General features: G+C 41.3%; 1 protein-coding gene across 16 annotated transcripts in view; it reads right to left on the bottom strand.

Annotated features, from left to right (window-relative positions):
* The window catches only part of REPS2 (RALBP1 associated Eps domain containing 2), a 264766-nt gene that overhangs the window by 106653 nt on the left and 143661 nt on the right, over positions 1 to 14452 (bottom strand). For all 16 annotated transcript variants that reach the window (XM_069100687.1, XM_069100686.1, XM_069100685.1 and 13 more), the window contains one exon: positions 7446 to 7540. In XM_069100687.1, coding sequence (XP_068956788.1) covers positions 7446 to 7540 — 95 coding nt within the window. The remainder of the gene's footprint in view (positions 1 to 7445; positions 7541 to 14452) is intronic.

Raw genomic sequence — 14452 nt, 5'->3', positions numbered from 1 at the left:
AATGTGGGTGCTTTCTACTTTATCTACCTGTGCCAATATCATAACTACTCTGATGGCTTTCACTTTCTGGTTTTGGGACTCAGTTTTTTGGTATCTTAATAAATTTTCTAGTTTATTTCCCCAAATGGCAAACCTGACATATTTTGTGATGGATAATTATATCAGCATATTTGTAATCTCTATAGGCATTGTGAATATGGCATTGCTGATACAGGCAGTCACGAGGTCAACCTGACAGGGGATCTCTGGTGGGGTGACCCCAGTGGCTGCTCTTGGCCCTGTGTAGTTAACATTTTAATTAATAACTTGGACGAAGGCATACAAGGTCTACTTATCAAATTTACAGGGGGCAGCTAGGTGGTGCAGTGGATAGAAGGCCAGGCCTGAAGTCAGGAAGACTCATCTTCCTGAGTTCCAATCTGGCCTCATACACTTAATAGCTGTGTGACTGTGGGTAAGTCACTTGACCCGTTTGCCTCAGTCTCTTCATGTGTAAAATGAGCTGGAGAAAGAAATGGCAAACCATTTCAATGTCTTTGCCAAGAAAACCCCAAATGGGGTCACAGAGGGTCAGACACGACTGAAACAACTTAACAACATGAAAACGTCAGATTTACAGATGACACAAAGGTAGGCAGGATAACCAGCAGCAGTCACGGGATGCAAGACCCAAACAGATCTTGTGAGCCTAAAACACTGAGCTGATAACAAAGATGTAAAATGTAATAGTGAGAAAGGGGGACATACAGTTAGGCAGTAACAGAGATCTGGAGGTGTTGGCAGACTGTAATGCCATGTGAATGAACAGTGTGATATGACAGCCAAAAAGCTAGTGCGACTTTGGTTTACATTAAGAAAGGCATAGCTCTCAGTAATAAGATAGATAGCCCTAGGATACTCTGCCTGGATCAAACAGCCTCTGGTGTGCTTGTTTAGTCAGAGGCATCACAGTTTATAAAGGACACTGATAACACCCAGGAAAGGCAGATAAATGCACCCGAAGAGCCATGTCCAAGGGATCTAAGAATTAGTGAAAGGAGAAGTCAGCCTGAAAAAGAGAAGACTTAGACAGAACTTAGAAGAATACATAAAGGGCTGTCATGCAAAAGCAGGATTCAATTTGTTCTTTTGGGTCCCAAGGAGAAGAAGAACCAGGAACACTGGGAAGAAGTTAGTGCAAAGGGCTAAACCTAGGCTTGATGCCAGGAAAAACTCTGGAGCTATCCAAAAGCGAAAAGGTGTGACTTAATATTCATTAGTTCCTTCTCACTGGAGAGCTACCAGAAGAAGGAAGATGACCACTTGTCAGGGATGCTATAGGGAGAGATCCCCTTCCATGCATGGGCTGCAGTTGATGCTACTGAAGACCTTCCCAACTCTACAATTCTACAATTAATGAATCCTGGCTCTGTTGATTACTAACTGTGAAACAATGGCAGAGGCTCTTTCCCTCTCTGGATTTCGGTTTCCCTATACTGAGGCTCTTCTCATACCTGAAAAATGAGAGATTTTAAAGAAGAGATGAAACTAATAATTTGTCTATAATACTGGGTCTGTTTTCTACCCAAAGTCATGACTTCAAGCATATAAAGCTGAACATGGATGTACAGAAAAAAATTTTAAGGAATAACTTTCAATGACCACATGAGAGTAAAATGGTTTTCCTTCATGAAGTAGCTATCATATTCATAGGTTAGAAATGCAAAGATCAGATGTAAGCATCATGTCCAGCATGAAATGCTTGAATAACAAAGCATAAATACTCATGCTCGTCCCTCTGGTATTACAAAGCTGCCTCATATTGATGCTGTTATCTGCAGTCTTCCCAACGCCCAGCTCAGAACGTGGACAGCCAGGCTATGACCAGCCAGCCCTGACAACTCTATCTCTACAATCTCTTTCATCTCTCCACACCTCTCTACTCCCAACAGACATTAGCACCCCTAGTTCTGGTGCTTCTGAACTACTACGGGAACATCCTAACATTTCTCTATACACTCTCACCTTTCTCCAAGGGGGGTAAATAGGTGTCACAGTGAGTAAAGCACTGGGCCTGAAATCAGGAAGATCTGAATTCAAATCAAGTCTCAAGAACTGACTAGTTGTGTGACCTTGGGCAAATCACTTAACTGCTGTCAGCCCCAGTTTCCTTTACTGTAAAGTAAGGCTAATAATAGCACCTGCCTCCCAGGGTTGCTATGAAGATAAAATGAAGTAATATTTGCAAAGCTCTTGGCATAGTGCCTGGCATTCAGAAGGTGCTGAATAAATACCTCCTTCCAATCCATCCTGCATACATAAGGATTCCTAATACATTCTAATACATTCCTGTGCATTAGGATTCCTAATCCTAATTGTGCATTCCTAATGGCCTGTGCTACCCCCCTCCTCAAAAACTTTTAGTAATTCCCTATTTTCTAGAATAAAATTCAAACAACTTGTCCTGGAATTTAAGATCTCCACAATATGTTTTCAATCTATTTCTTACAGCTCCTTTTCATGCTTTCTACATTCCAACTAAACTGCACTGAATTTTCCCTAGATTTCTTACTACACTATTCTACTGTGTTTGTCCTTCATTCTCGAAGAGGACCATGGCATCAGGGAAATGATGACATGACTACAAGTCATTGATTGCCTTTGATTTGAGTGAGGGAAGGCTGTGCAAGGTAAGGTCACCAGCCTCACTTTTTCCTCCAGAGCCATCTGGGTCAAGGGACCTGATATTCATCAGTACCACGGCAGATGGCCCAGGATGCAATGGGAGACCCCCGGTCCTATTAGGCTAAGGCCTTTTTAGAGTGAGGTAATTGCCCATTCAGTGAACAGGCCTCTTTAAGAAGTGAGTGAAGGGGGGCAGAGTCAAAATGGCGGAGTAGAAACACGACCTCCAAGAGGCTCTGGCTTCTACCTTCCCCAATCAATGTAAAAAGGGGACTCTAAACAAACTTTGGAGCTGCAGAACCCACAAAATGACATGGAGAAGCTAACCTCCCACTGAGGACAGCCAACAGGAATTGGCCAGTGCGGCGCTCTGGGAGCCGAGCCCAGGCCTGGGTAAGCCAGAGATTTTAGCCCAAGGGCAGGTCTGACCAGCCACAGGCCAGAGGGACTCCAGATCAGCAGCAGCTGTGGCCTTTCCACATTTATCTACACATAGATGCTAAGGAAAAAGTGAGAGGTCAGTGCAGTCTGGACTTTGGGACCCAGTAAGTGGGAGTGTGTGGCTTTTGCCCCCGGGGGTGGAAGCTTCAGTTCCTGGCCTGCATAGTGTAGGGGGACCAAGCAACCAGTCTGAGGGGTAATTGCTCTTGCTTTAACCTGCTTGGATCTGGATTGCCGTCTAGGGTGGAGGTCCTGGAATGTGTGTCCAGCTTGCGAGAGCATGTGGAGGCCTCAGAGAGGGCACCCAACTAATACCTCTGGCAGCTGAGAAAACCCCAGCGTTTGGGACAAAAGCTCCCCTGTCTGGTGGCAGAGTCCTACTGTGGCAAAAAGCCCAGGGGTCAAGTGACTGAGGGGCGACATGACCAGGCAAAGGAAACAAAGCAGACAGAAGATTCCAACATTAGACTCCTATTTTGGGGACAAAAATGAGCAAAGCATGAAACAGGAGGAAGACAGTGAAGTCAGAACTCCTGCACTAAAAGCTTCAAAGGAAAATACAAGCTAGTTACAGGCCATAGAGGACCTTAAGAAGCAGATAAGAGAAGTGGAGGAAAAATTAGGAAGAGAAATGAGAACGATGCAAGAAAATTATGAAATGAGAGTCAACAGCCTGACTGAAGAAAATAATACCTTAAAAAACAGACTAACTCAATTGGCAAAAGAGGCTCAAAAAGGCAATGAGGAGAAGAATGCCTTAAAAAGCTGAATTTGCCAGATGGAAAAAGAATCTCAAAAGCTCAATGAGGAGAATCATGGCTTCAGAATTAGACTGGAGCAAATGGAAGGTAATGACTTCATGAGAAATCAAGTTACTGTTAAACAGATCCAAACAAATGAAAGAATAGAAGGCAATGTGAAATATCTCATTGGAAAAACCACTGTCCTGGAAAATAGATCCAGGAGAGAGAATTTTAAAATTATTGGACTACCTGAAAGCCATGATTGAAGTAAGAACCTAGAAATCATTCTCCAGGAAGTTCTCAAAGAAAAGTGCCCTGATGTTTTAGAACCAGAGGGCAAAACAGAGGTTGAAAGAATTCACCGATCACTTCCTGAAAAAGATCCCAAAAAAGAAAACTCCTAGGAATATTATAGCCAGGTTCCGGAATTCCCAGATTAAGGAGAGAATATTACAAGCAGCCAGGAAGAAACAATTTGAATATTGTGGCAACACAATCAGGATAACATAGGATCTGGCAGCTTCTACACTGAGGGATTGAAGGGCCTGGAATATGATATTCCGGAGGTCAAAGAAGCTGGGATTAAAACAAAGAATCACCTACCCAGCAAAACTCAGTATCATGTTTCAGGGTAAAATATGGTCATTCAGTGGAATAAAGGACTTTCAAGCATTCTTGCTGAAAAAACCAGAGGTGAATAGAAAATTTGACATTCAGATACAAGAAGCAAGAGAAGCATGAGAAGGTAAACAGGGAAAAGAAGTCATAAGGAACTTATCAAAGTTGAACTATTTACATTCCTACATGGAAAAACAATAATTGTAAGTGATGAAACTTTTCTCAGTATGAAAATAGTTGAAGGGAATAGAAATATATTTATGTATATAAATGAGGGTATATTCACATATGTGAACATGTATACATATGTGTACAGGTATACATAGATAGAGGGCACAGGACCAATTTAACAGGAAGGGATGATACTTAAAAGGTGAAATTAAGAGGTGAGAGAGAAATATAATGAGAGGACATGGGGAGAGACAGAATGGGGTAAACTATCTCATACAGAAGAGGCAAGGGAAAATGGTTACAATGGAGGGGAAGAATAGGAAGGCAAAAGGGAATTCCCATTGAATTTGGCTTGGGAAGGGAATGAAATACACACTAAATAGGGTATCTCGCCCTCCAGGAGAGTAGGGGGAATGGGTATGAGAGGGGGGAAGATGGAAGGGAGGTCAGGCTGGGGGGGGAGGGAAGTTGGAAGCACCCACTTTTGAAAAGGGACAGGATCAAAGTAGAGAATAGAACAAGTGGGAGGTGGGATAGGAGGGAGGGAAATGTAGTCAGTCTTTTACAATATATCTGCTATGTTATTGTTTTGCATTAGCCACACATGTACAACCTATACTTAACTGCTTATCTTCCCAGTAAGGGTGGGTGACAAGGGAGGAAGGGAATGAATCTGGAATTCAAAGTTTTAAAATCAAATGTTTAAATATATATTTATATATATTTAAACATTTGATTTGATAAGATAGTATTAATAATAGTATACGTATATATACTATTATTAATACTATTTTACATGTAATTGGGAAATAAGATATACAGGCACTGGGGCACAGAGATCCACTGGAAAAGTCAAAAGGGGTATGGGAGAAAATATGGGAGTGAGCAGATTGGAGGAAGGGATATTCTATGGGACTGCTATTTTGGGGTGGCAGGTAGGGGAAAAACGGGGAGAAAATCTGTAACTCAAAATCTGGCAGAAATGAATGATGTAAATCAGAAAAAAAAAAATGAAAAAAAAGGAGTGAAGGGGGCAGTTAGGTGGCTACAGTGAATACAGCACCTGCCCTGGAGTCAGGAGGACCTGAGTTTGCTTACTAGATGTGTGGCCTTGGGCAAATTACTTAGCCCCAACTGCCTTGCAAAAAAAAAAAAGTGAGTCAAGGGATGGCCCCTTTAATTAGAAAAAAAGAAAGCAACAACCAAAAAAGCTAAGCCAGGAGGGGAAGACCCTCAGGGCTGCTGCTCCAAAGAGAAAGTTACCATGGACATTCACTCTAAGCCAGGAGGGCCCAAAACACAGCCATTAAGTTCCTACTCCCTTGCAGCCATAGAAGCCATCTTCAATTCCTAGAATACATGTCCCACATCTCTATACCAGATAAAATACTTCTCTCCTCCCTCCAAATCTAGCACAGCTATCAGCTCCTCCACAAAGCCTTCTCTCAGTTTCTTAGATAAAAGTGATCTCTCCCTTATTAAATATCCTTATGGCATTTTTTCTGATTTTCCTTTCTGCCTATAACATTCTACTTTGGGGGCAGCTAGGTGGCGCAGTGAGTAAGAGTTCAGATCGCCTGGGACACTAACACCCACACAAAAAAACTAGCCTGTAACCTTGGGCAAGTTACTTAACCCCAACTGCCCCCCAAAAGGCAAAAAAAACATTCTACTTTGTATTACACATATCTGTATTGTCCCATTAGATTCTCTACTACCCCAGGTCAGTGACTGTGTCACCTAAGAAATGTGTGTTGAGTTTTAACTCAATCAATGGAGAAGCCTTATCCTCAATAATATGGTGGAAAAAATAGCAGTCTTGGAATAAAAAGAGTCAAGTCTCAGCTGCAATCATTATTCCTGTAGGACCTTGGGCAGATCACTTAACCTCTCTGAGACTCACTCTGCTTCTTCATCTACAAAAGAGAGATAATAATTCTTGTACAGTTTATCTCGTGGGGCCATAGTGAAGAAAGAGCTCTGTAAAGTCTAAAAAGAAGACCTAAGCAGCACCCAGCCATTATCTTCACATGTCAAACACCTGCCTAGGATATGTGCAAGAGGATTTCATGTGAGTAAAAACTATTAAAAGCATTTTATCCTTCACTTAACTTTGATCACTACTGCAATAGCCTTAACCGGGGTTGACTTAGTCCAAAGGGAGCATCAGTCATTCCCTAATGACCTAGGGCAATGGGGGAGGGGGAGAGAAGAACAGGTAGGCAAAGGGGGGCGGGGATTGTAGCCATTGTAGGGAACAGCAGCATTGAATTCTCTCCTTAGATGAAATCAAGGACAATTTTCTGGTTCACTTTTGTGGATCATCAATGCTCATCTTGACTGATTCAAGGACTAAAAACCCACAAGGAAAATATGCCTCCAAATGTACTTGTGGATCCCAAACTCATATGAACGAATGCTTCAGTTGTTACACAAAACCTGCTCTCAGCAGCTGGGTTCTCTTACAGTACCTTGCAAACTAGGCAATTAAACTCAACCTAAAAAGCAGGGTCAAATTATAATGATTTAGACTTCAGGGAGAGAGGACTGCTCCAAGGATAAAACCAGAAGACTTCAGTTTTTTTCTTTCTATATATCTAAAGGTATTTCTAAATGACTGAAAAAAATCTATAACAAATGATCATAAGGTATATTTTTGGTACATTTCACTGCCAAAGTAAGTACATAACTACTTTATGGGTGGTTAAATAATATGAATTTATTTTTCAACATTGCTATCAAAGCCTACAGATTCACTTTCTACACATATCTCTAGTTGGTTTACTAAGAGAAATATACTTTTCTTACCTCAATTCGATTCAAGTCTCTTGTCTGTTGGTTTACTGTCATTGACTCAGAATAAGAATCAAATAATGCGCAGTCCCGTTTGGGTTTGAGAAGAGCTGGAGGGAGACAAAAGAGAACTATGTGTATATCATTGACCATTGTTCCCACTGTTTCTCCCTTGTGAATTGAATGCTTTAAAAAAAAAAGTTAATTCATTCTTGCTTGCCACAGCAGCCAGTTATAACACTGTAATCAAACATAAGGTGAATTTAAGCTGTTTTCACATTTTTGAAACGCTGCAATGCAATTGAATATCATGATGAAATGCTCACCCTTTCAGAGTAGATAATGAGGTATAAGAACTTATAATACTTGCCAATTAAAAACAGGAAAAAAACAACATTTTGAGGCTATTACACACACACACACACACACACACACACACTAACCAATAGTCACTGCTACTGTTAAAGTTGGGAAATTTTGAGCATGAATTTTTTAAATAAATATTAAGCAGCCTTATCGTTAAACAGTCCTAGGATTCAGGTCCAAGATCACTTAACCTCTCTGACATTCAGCCTCTTCATCTACTAAGGAGAGACAAGAATTCTCATACAATCTACCTCATAGGCTCATTCTACCTGCCATAGCACTCCATCATAAAGGAGTATGGGAAGAGTTGCCCCAGTAACTAGGAAATCTGTCAATATTTCAAAGAGAAATAGCTGATACACAATTTGATAAGCATTTAAGATATTGTAGTAATTGTAAAATGAACCAGTCTGTGCCCAGCCTCAAACTCTCCCCCCCCCCAGATCCCCACTCTGCTTAGGCAACAACTTGTGACTCCTTTGTCCTGGCTTAATCTCCTCATGTCTCCTCCTGTCTGGCCCAAATCTCATCTCCAAGTTAAACTCCTCAAACTTTTATCTATGCACTGAAGTCACAAGTTCCTCTCTGTCAGCCCTAACTTTTATCTATGCACTGAGGTCCCTCACATCCATCCAGTCAGACCTGACAATGGCAGCCCTACCCTTTAAAAGTAAAAGCCTGTGTCCCCTTTCACTTGCAGGTCCCCTAAGGATCCTTGCCCACTGTAAAGCGTATAATAAACTTTTTCAAATCTGAGTCCAAGTAAGGCTGAGCTGAATTCTTTCCAAACTGAATCGCAGGTTCTGGTCCTAAATAAGATCAGAGTTCCTGCTGAACCTATTGGGAGCCATCCCTCATCAGAACGTTCTCTTTAAAAGACAAGTTTCAACAAGGTACAGTAATGTATTAAATCTTAATTCTTCCTGATGAGGTCTGGGCTCTGGGAGCCCCCTCCAGCTCTCCTTGAGTCCTTGAGGTACAGGCCCTGGGAACCTCCCTTGGACTCATCATCCCATTTGATGAGGCAGGTCTCTTGTTAGACTTCCCACCCTAGAACTGGCCTAGTCCACCATTATCTGTAGCCTCCAGTTACTTCTCACCCTTAATCACTCATTGACCTCATTCACTCCTCCTGAAGACCCTCCCCAAACTCCTCCTCTAGACCCCTCCTAGATTCCTCCCAGACCCCATCTCATACCTTGTGGTTGGAGAGCCCCACGGAAGAGTGAGAGCACCACAGAATGACCTAGCACAGACTTTCTCTGTGTCTAATGCAAGTGAACTTTTAATAAATTTTACTTTTCTTTGGCTGAGAAGACTAGAGTCGAATTCATTCAGCAGGACCCGGTGGGTTGGTATTTTGGGGTCTCCAGAACAACCCTAACCCTCTTAGTGGGTAACCTCTTCACTTCCTATTAATTTCTAAGTACATGTAATTCCATGAGAATGGTATTATTAGGCACAAAAATACAGATTCACTGAGGTAGAAGAGACTTTAACTAAAGTCGTTTCATCCCCTCCCCAAAGCACGAATCATCTATCTAACATGTCTGACTTCTTGAACTCCTACAGGAAGAGGTAACTACACAGCAAGGCATCCAATTCTATGTCTGAAAAGCATTTCACCACATTAAGCTGAAATCTGTTTTCATGCAACTTTCACCCTTTGGTACTAACCATAACTGGACTGACACAATTTCTCCAATATAACTTTGCCTGAATGTACCTTTCCATTCCCTTAGAACACACAAACACAAGTAGTTTGTTTCCAGGCCAATATCAAACTTCTCTTTTGAGCACCATCACCCAGTGTTCTAACCATCATAAATTAGATCATCTGTTCCTAGGAATTAAAGACAAGCATCTCATTGTGAACAAACTAAACCTTTGTTAAGCCTATACTGAAACTGTAATCCACTCGTGTAAAAATTTCTAACAGCCATAGGCTGCGATACAGTCCAACCTGCCATTCTGGTTCCTCAGCTTTTAGGAAGGAGAAAAATATTTTCTTTTCAGCTACTTAAATTTAAGCTAAATTCAGCACTTTCCATTTCACTAAAAAGAAACCTGTGAAATTTTGAACTCATGGCAGCACCAAGGCAGAGGTATGTTCTCTCTCAAATCTGGCAGGAGCTGGATGAAATCTCAAGGAAAACTGGGTGTAGATCAATTCGAAAATGTTGGAACCAGATCATGAGGCTCCAAGGAAAGGAAAGATGGGAAGCCATTGAAATGTCAGTAACTGGGACTATGCACACTCTCTATACATCAGGCTAAAATAGCAGAATTACTCTAAGGTGGACTGGTTTCTTCTTTGAGACACAAACTGACTTAAATAGGGAGTTTTTGTATTTTGGGGTTTTTTGTGGATTTGGTTTTTTTTTTTTTTTTAAGAAAAGTGGCTATGATCCTATCTAGAATTGTGTCTCTCTCCCCTTTAAGTCGATTTTTCAAGCCCTGGGTGGGGAAAGCAGCTGCATTTCTCTGAAGGAAGGAGAGCACTGCAGTATTCTTTTAGATGCCTTGACTGCCTTGAACAAAAGAGGCATTTGAAAAAAACAACAGATGCCCCTTCCTTGAAGTTTGCCTTTCCTAAATTCAACCTCTTCTTTTTCTCATCTCCCAAATTCGCTGAGTTTAAGAGGGATTTGAGTAGGTCTTAAATGATTGCTAGTAGCACCATAATTATTATTTGCAATTAATCCTGCCTACCCTAGAAAGTCATGCAATTTTTGCTTAATTGAAGGGTAGGTAATGAATTCTTCAATGTTTAGGTATAATTCCTGCTGACAGCCTCCATAAAAGGCTAAAAAGAGACAAGGAGCATTGTTCCAAAAGACTATTTCATTAGTCGAGGGAGCTTGCTTCCTTGGAGGTTCTTTACAGAAGCCCCTTTATTGGAGAATAAGCTATTCACAGTAACCATGCCACATCAAGAAATTAAAGAGACACACCGCTTTTGCTAACACTGTTTCAGCACAATTCAGCCAGAGTAGGTATTTTTTTTAAATCTCATCAGCATCTTTTGAAACATCAATGAAATTATTAAATGAGGAATTCTCTAATTCCTCTCCTTATAGGAAAGAAGCGTTTTTTTTAAAGCTCCTACTATGTGTGTAGCATACTGTGCTAGGACTGGGGATAGAAAATATCCCTCATCTGTACAACAGGGATGATAACAGGCTCCTAACACCTGAGGTTGTTATAAGGATCAAATGAGACAATAATTGTAAAGTGCTTAGCACAGAGTCTTGCACACAGTAGGTACTATATTAATGCTAACTATTATAGGTAGCAAAGTGGATAGAATGCTAGGCCTGTGGTAAGGAAGACTGGAGTTTAAATCTGGTCTCAGACACTGTGCTAAGCACTTGATTAACAGGTTTTCCCCTTAAGGAGCACGGAAATATGGCTAAAACAGGGGAGGGGGGGGCGGTGAGAAGGAAGACCACTTCATTCGTAAAGCTGAGAGACAAAAAGTTCAGGTTTGAGGGGTGGTTTTTTTTGGAAGGTGGCTTTGATTTTATCTAGAATCATCTCTCTCCACTTTTAAACTGACATTTCACTACAGAGTCTGAATGCTGATTGAAGCAAACTACCTGCTTTCTCCCTTTTTTGTTTTGTTCTTTTTTCTCATTGTTCACTCCACTGGTTATCATCCTTCTTTACAACTTGAGTAATGTTTAATGTGAAGGTATTTGTAGAACCTATATTGGAGTGCATGCGCTGCCATGGGGGAAAAGGAGGGGGAGGGGGAGGGGAGAAAATGTGGAACTCAAGGGATTGTGGAACCGAATGTTGTAAGTAAGTAAATAAAGTAAGTAAAGTAAGTAATGTAAAGTAAGTAACTAAATAAAGTAAATAAATGAATTTTTTTAATTGACATTTCAGGGGAAGCTAGGTGGCCCAGTGAATAGAGTACTGGCCCTGGAGTCAGGAGGACCTCAGTTCAAATCCGACCTCAGACACAACACAAAAGCTAGCTGTGTGACTTTGGGTAAGTCACTTAACCCCAACTGCCCCCTCCAAAATAAATAAATAAATTGACATTTCAGCCCCTGATAGGAAAATAAGCTGCAATTCTCCAAAAGCTGGAGAGCATTCCAGTATTCTTTCAGTTGTCTTGACTGCCTCTGAACAAGAATTGCTATAATAATAATAATAAAACTAACACTTCTATAGTACTTACTATGTGCTGGGCATTGTGCTAAGTGCTTTACATTATTATCTCATTTGATCCTAACAATCTTGCGATTTAGGTGAGGGTTAGATATTATTGTTTCCATTTCACAGATGAGAAAACTGAGGCAAACAGAAATTAAGTGACTTGCCTAGAGTCACACAGCTATTAAGTATCTGAGAACAGATTCGAACTCAAGCCTTCCTGACTACAGACCCAGCACTCTAGTCATTGCACCACCTGCAATGGCTGGTATTTATGTAATGCCAACTATGTGCAAGGAGCTATGCTGAGCACTTTCCAGATATCATGTCACTGGATCCTCATAACAGCGCTGGGAGGTAAATGCTCAGTCGGAGGATTCTCGGGCTTGGCTTTGACCCAGGTGTTCATGAGACCTCTTGGGAAAGCTCATGCTGTGCCCCAGTCTGCAGAGCCAGGAGTGTTCGCTGACTGCTCAGCTGTACAAGGAGTCTGCCTTTTCACATGATCAAAGCAATGCCATTTTGTGCCTTAACCAATGCCTTGCCAACGTGCAGTCTTGAAAGCTACGGGAGTGATCTGAGCACAAGCCACCTCCTACATGCAAGGAACCAGAGTTACGTGACAAGTGGCACATACACGCACATACACATACATGCATACATATACATGCATGCATACATACACATACATATACATGCATACACATGCGTGCATGCATCCTTGTCCTGTAGAAACTGGCACCCCTAAAATAACTTAGTTTTGTTAACCTCTTTAGTGAAAATGGAGCCACCATAAACTGAACAAATCCATCTACTCCCACCGAAGACTGTAAATAGGTGACTGTCTAGGGCAGCTAGGTGGCTTAGTGTGGACAGAACACTAGACTTGAGTTCAAATTTGATCTCAGATATTTATTAGCTGTGTGACCCTATGCAAGTCACTTCTGTTTGACTTAGTTTCCTCAACTGTAAAATGGTGATAATAAGAACATTTACCTCCCAGGGCTATTGTGAGGTTCAAATACCTGTACATACAAGACACATTCAGAGTAAATGGAAAGCAATAACCTAGGGAAAGGTCTTTGAGTTCACCATATTATTTGTGTATATGTGGGGGCCGCTAGGTGATGCAGCGGTTAGCACATTGGTCCTGGAGTCAGGAAGACCTGAGTTCAAGTGTGGCCTGAGACACTAGCTATGTGACCCTGGGCAAGTCACTTAACCCCTTCTTTGTTCAGTTCCTTATCTGTAAAATGGGGATACAGTAGAGCAGGAAATGGCAAACCTCTCCAATATCTTTGCCAAGAAAGCCTGAGGAGACAGAATCCATGGGGTCAATTAGGCAGACGTGACTGAACAACTGAACTTCAGCACTGCTGCTGTAAGAAAATGAATAAAGAAATTCGGGTAGGAGTACCTATGTAGCGGGAAAGCCAAGGAAATTTGAAAAGAGCAAATGACATATAAATCTTACTACAGTGGGCTTTTTATTCTGATTTCATTTTTGCTTTAGCTAAATAGTACAATATTTTTAGTGATTTAAGAATAATCTTCCTTATATTTTAGTTACTTGCAAATCTCTCTCCTGACCAAAAAGCACAGTCTCAGCAATTGTAGATTTTTATAAACAGGTAGAATTGCTCCCAGGAGGGGAATGTGGCATAACTAACTTTGTTCATGTTCTTTAGGAAATGGAAGTGGGAATCACAAATGCATATGGTAAGAGGTAACATACTTATAGATCTATACTAAGAGCTAGAAGACACTTTCTATTTCATTTCCTTCATTTTACAAATGAGGAAACAAAAGTCGGAGAGGCTAACTCACCCCAGGTCACATGGGTGGTAGGGATCAGAGGCAAAATGTAAACCCTCGCTTTCTAACTCCAACAGCAGCATAGTTCCCATTTTTCCAATTACAACAGGTGATATGAGTAAACTGAGGCCATGAGGAAGGAAGTGACCTGCCCATAGTCCCACAGGTAGTATGTAGCAGGGATGGTATTTGAACTCAGGTAGTCTTTGTTCTGTATCACATCCAAGCAAGCAAAAAGCATCCATTAAACACTTGCTGTTTACCAGACAGTTACTTGGCATACAAAGAAAGGTAAAAACAGCTCTTGCCTTCAAGAAGCTCCCATTATCTCTAGGGGATCAGAATCATACAATAACTTGGATGAATTGAAGATATTACTCATCACTTAAGCCCCTTATGCTAAGTTGTGCAGTGGATAAAGCCCCATGTCTGGAGACAGGAAGACATGAGTGCCAATTCCACCTCAGATACTTCTAGCTCTGGGACCCGAGGCAAATCCTCATCTGTAAAATGGGGGTGACAATAATAGCACCTACCGCTCGGGGTTGTGGTGAGGGCCAAATGAAATAACAATTGTAAACCACTTAGCACAGTGCCTGGCACATAGTAAGGACTATATGGTGTTGTTTAGTTGAGTAGTCATGTCCAACTCTTCAGGACCCCTTTTGGGGTTTTCT

This window comes from Petaurus breviceps, unplaced genomic scaffold (genome assembly GCF_028583685.1).
Source record: "Petaurus breviceps papuanus isolate PSGF00001 unplaced genomic scaffold, PetGlider_PUasm1.0 419, whole genome shotgun sequence".
Taxonomy (NCBI): domain Eukaryota; kingdom Metazoa; phylum Chordata; class Mammalia; order Diprotodontia; family Petauridae; genus Petaurus; species Petaurus breviceps.
This window is presented reverse-complemented; position numbering and strand designations above follow the sequence as displayed.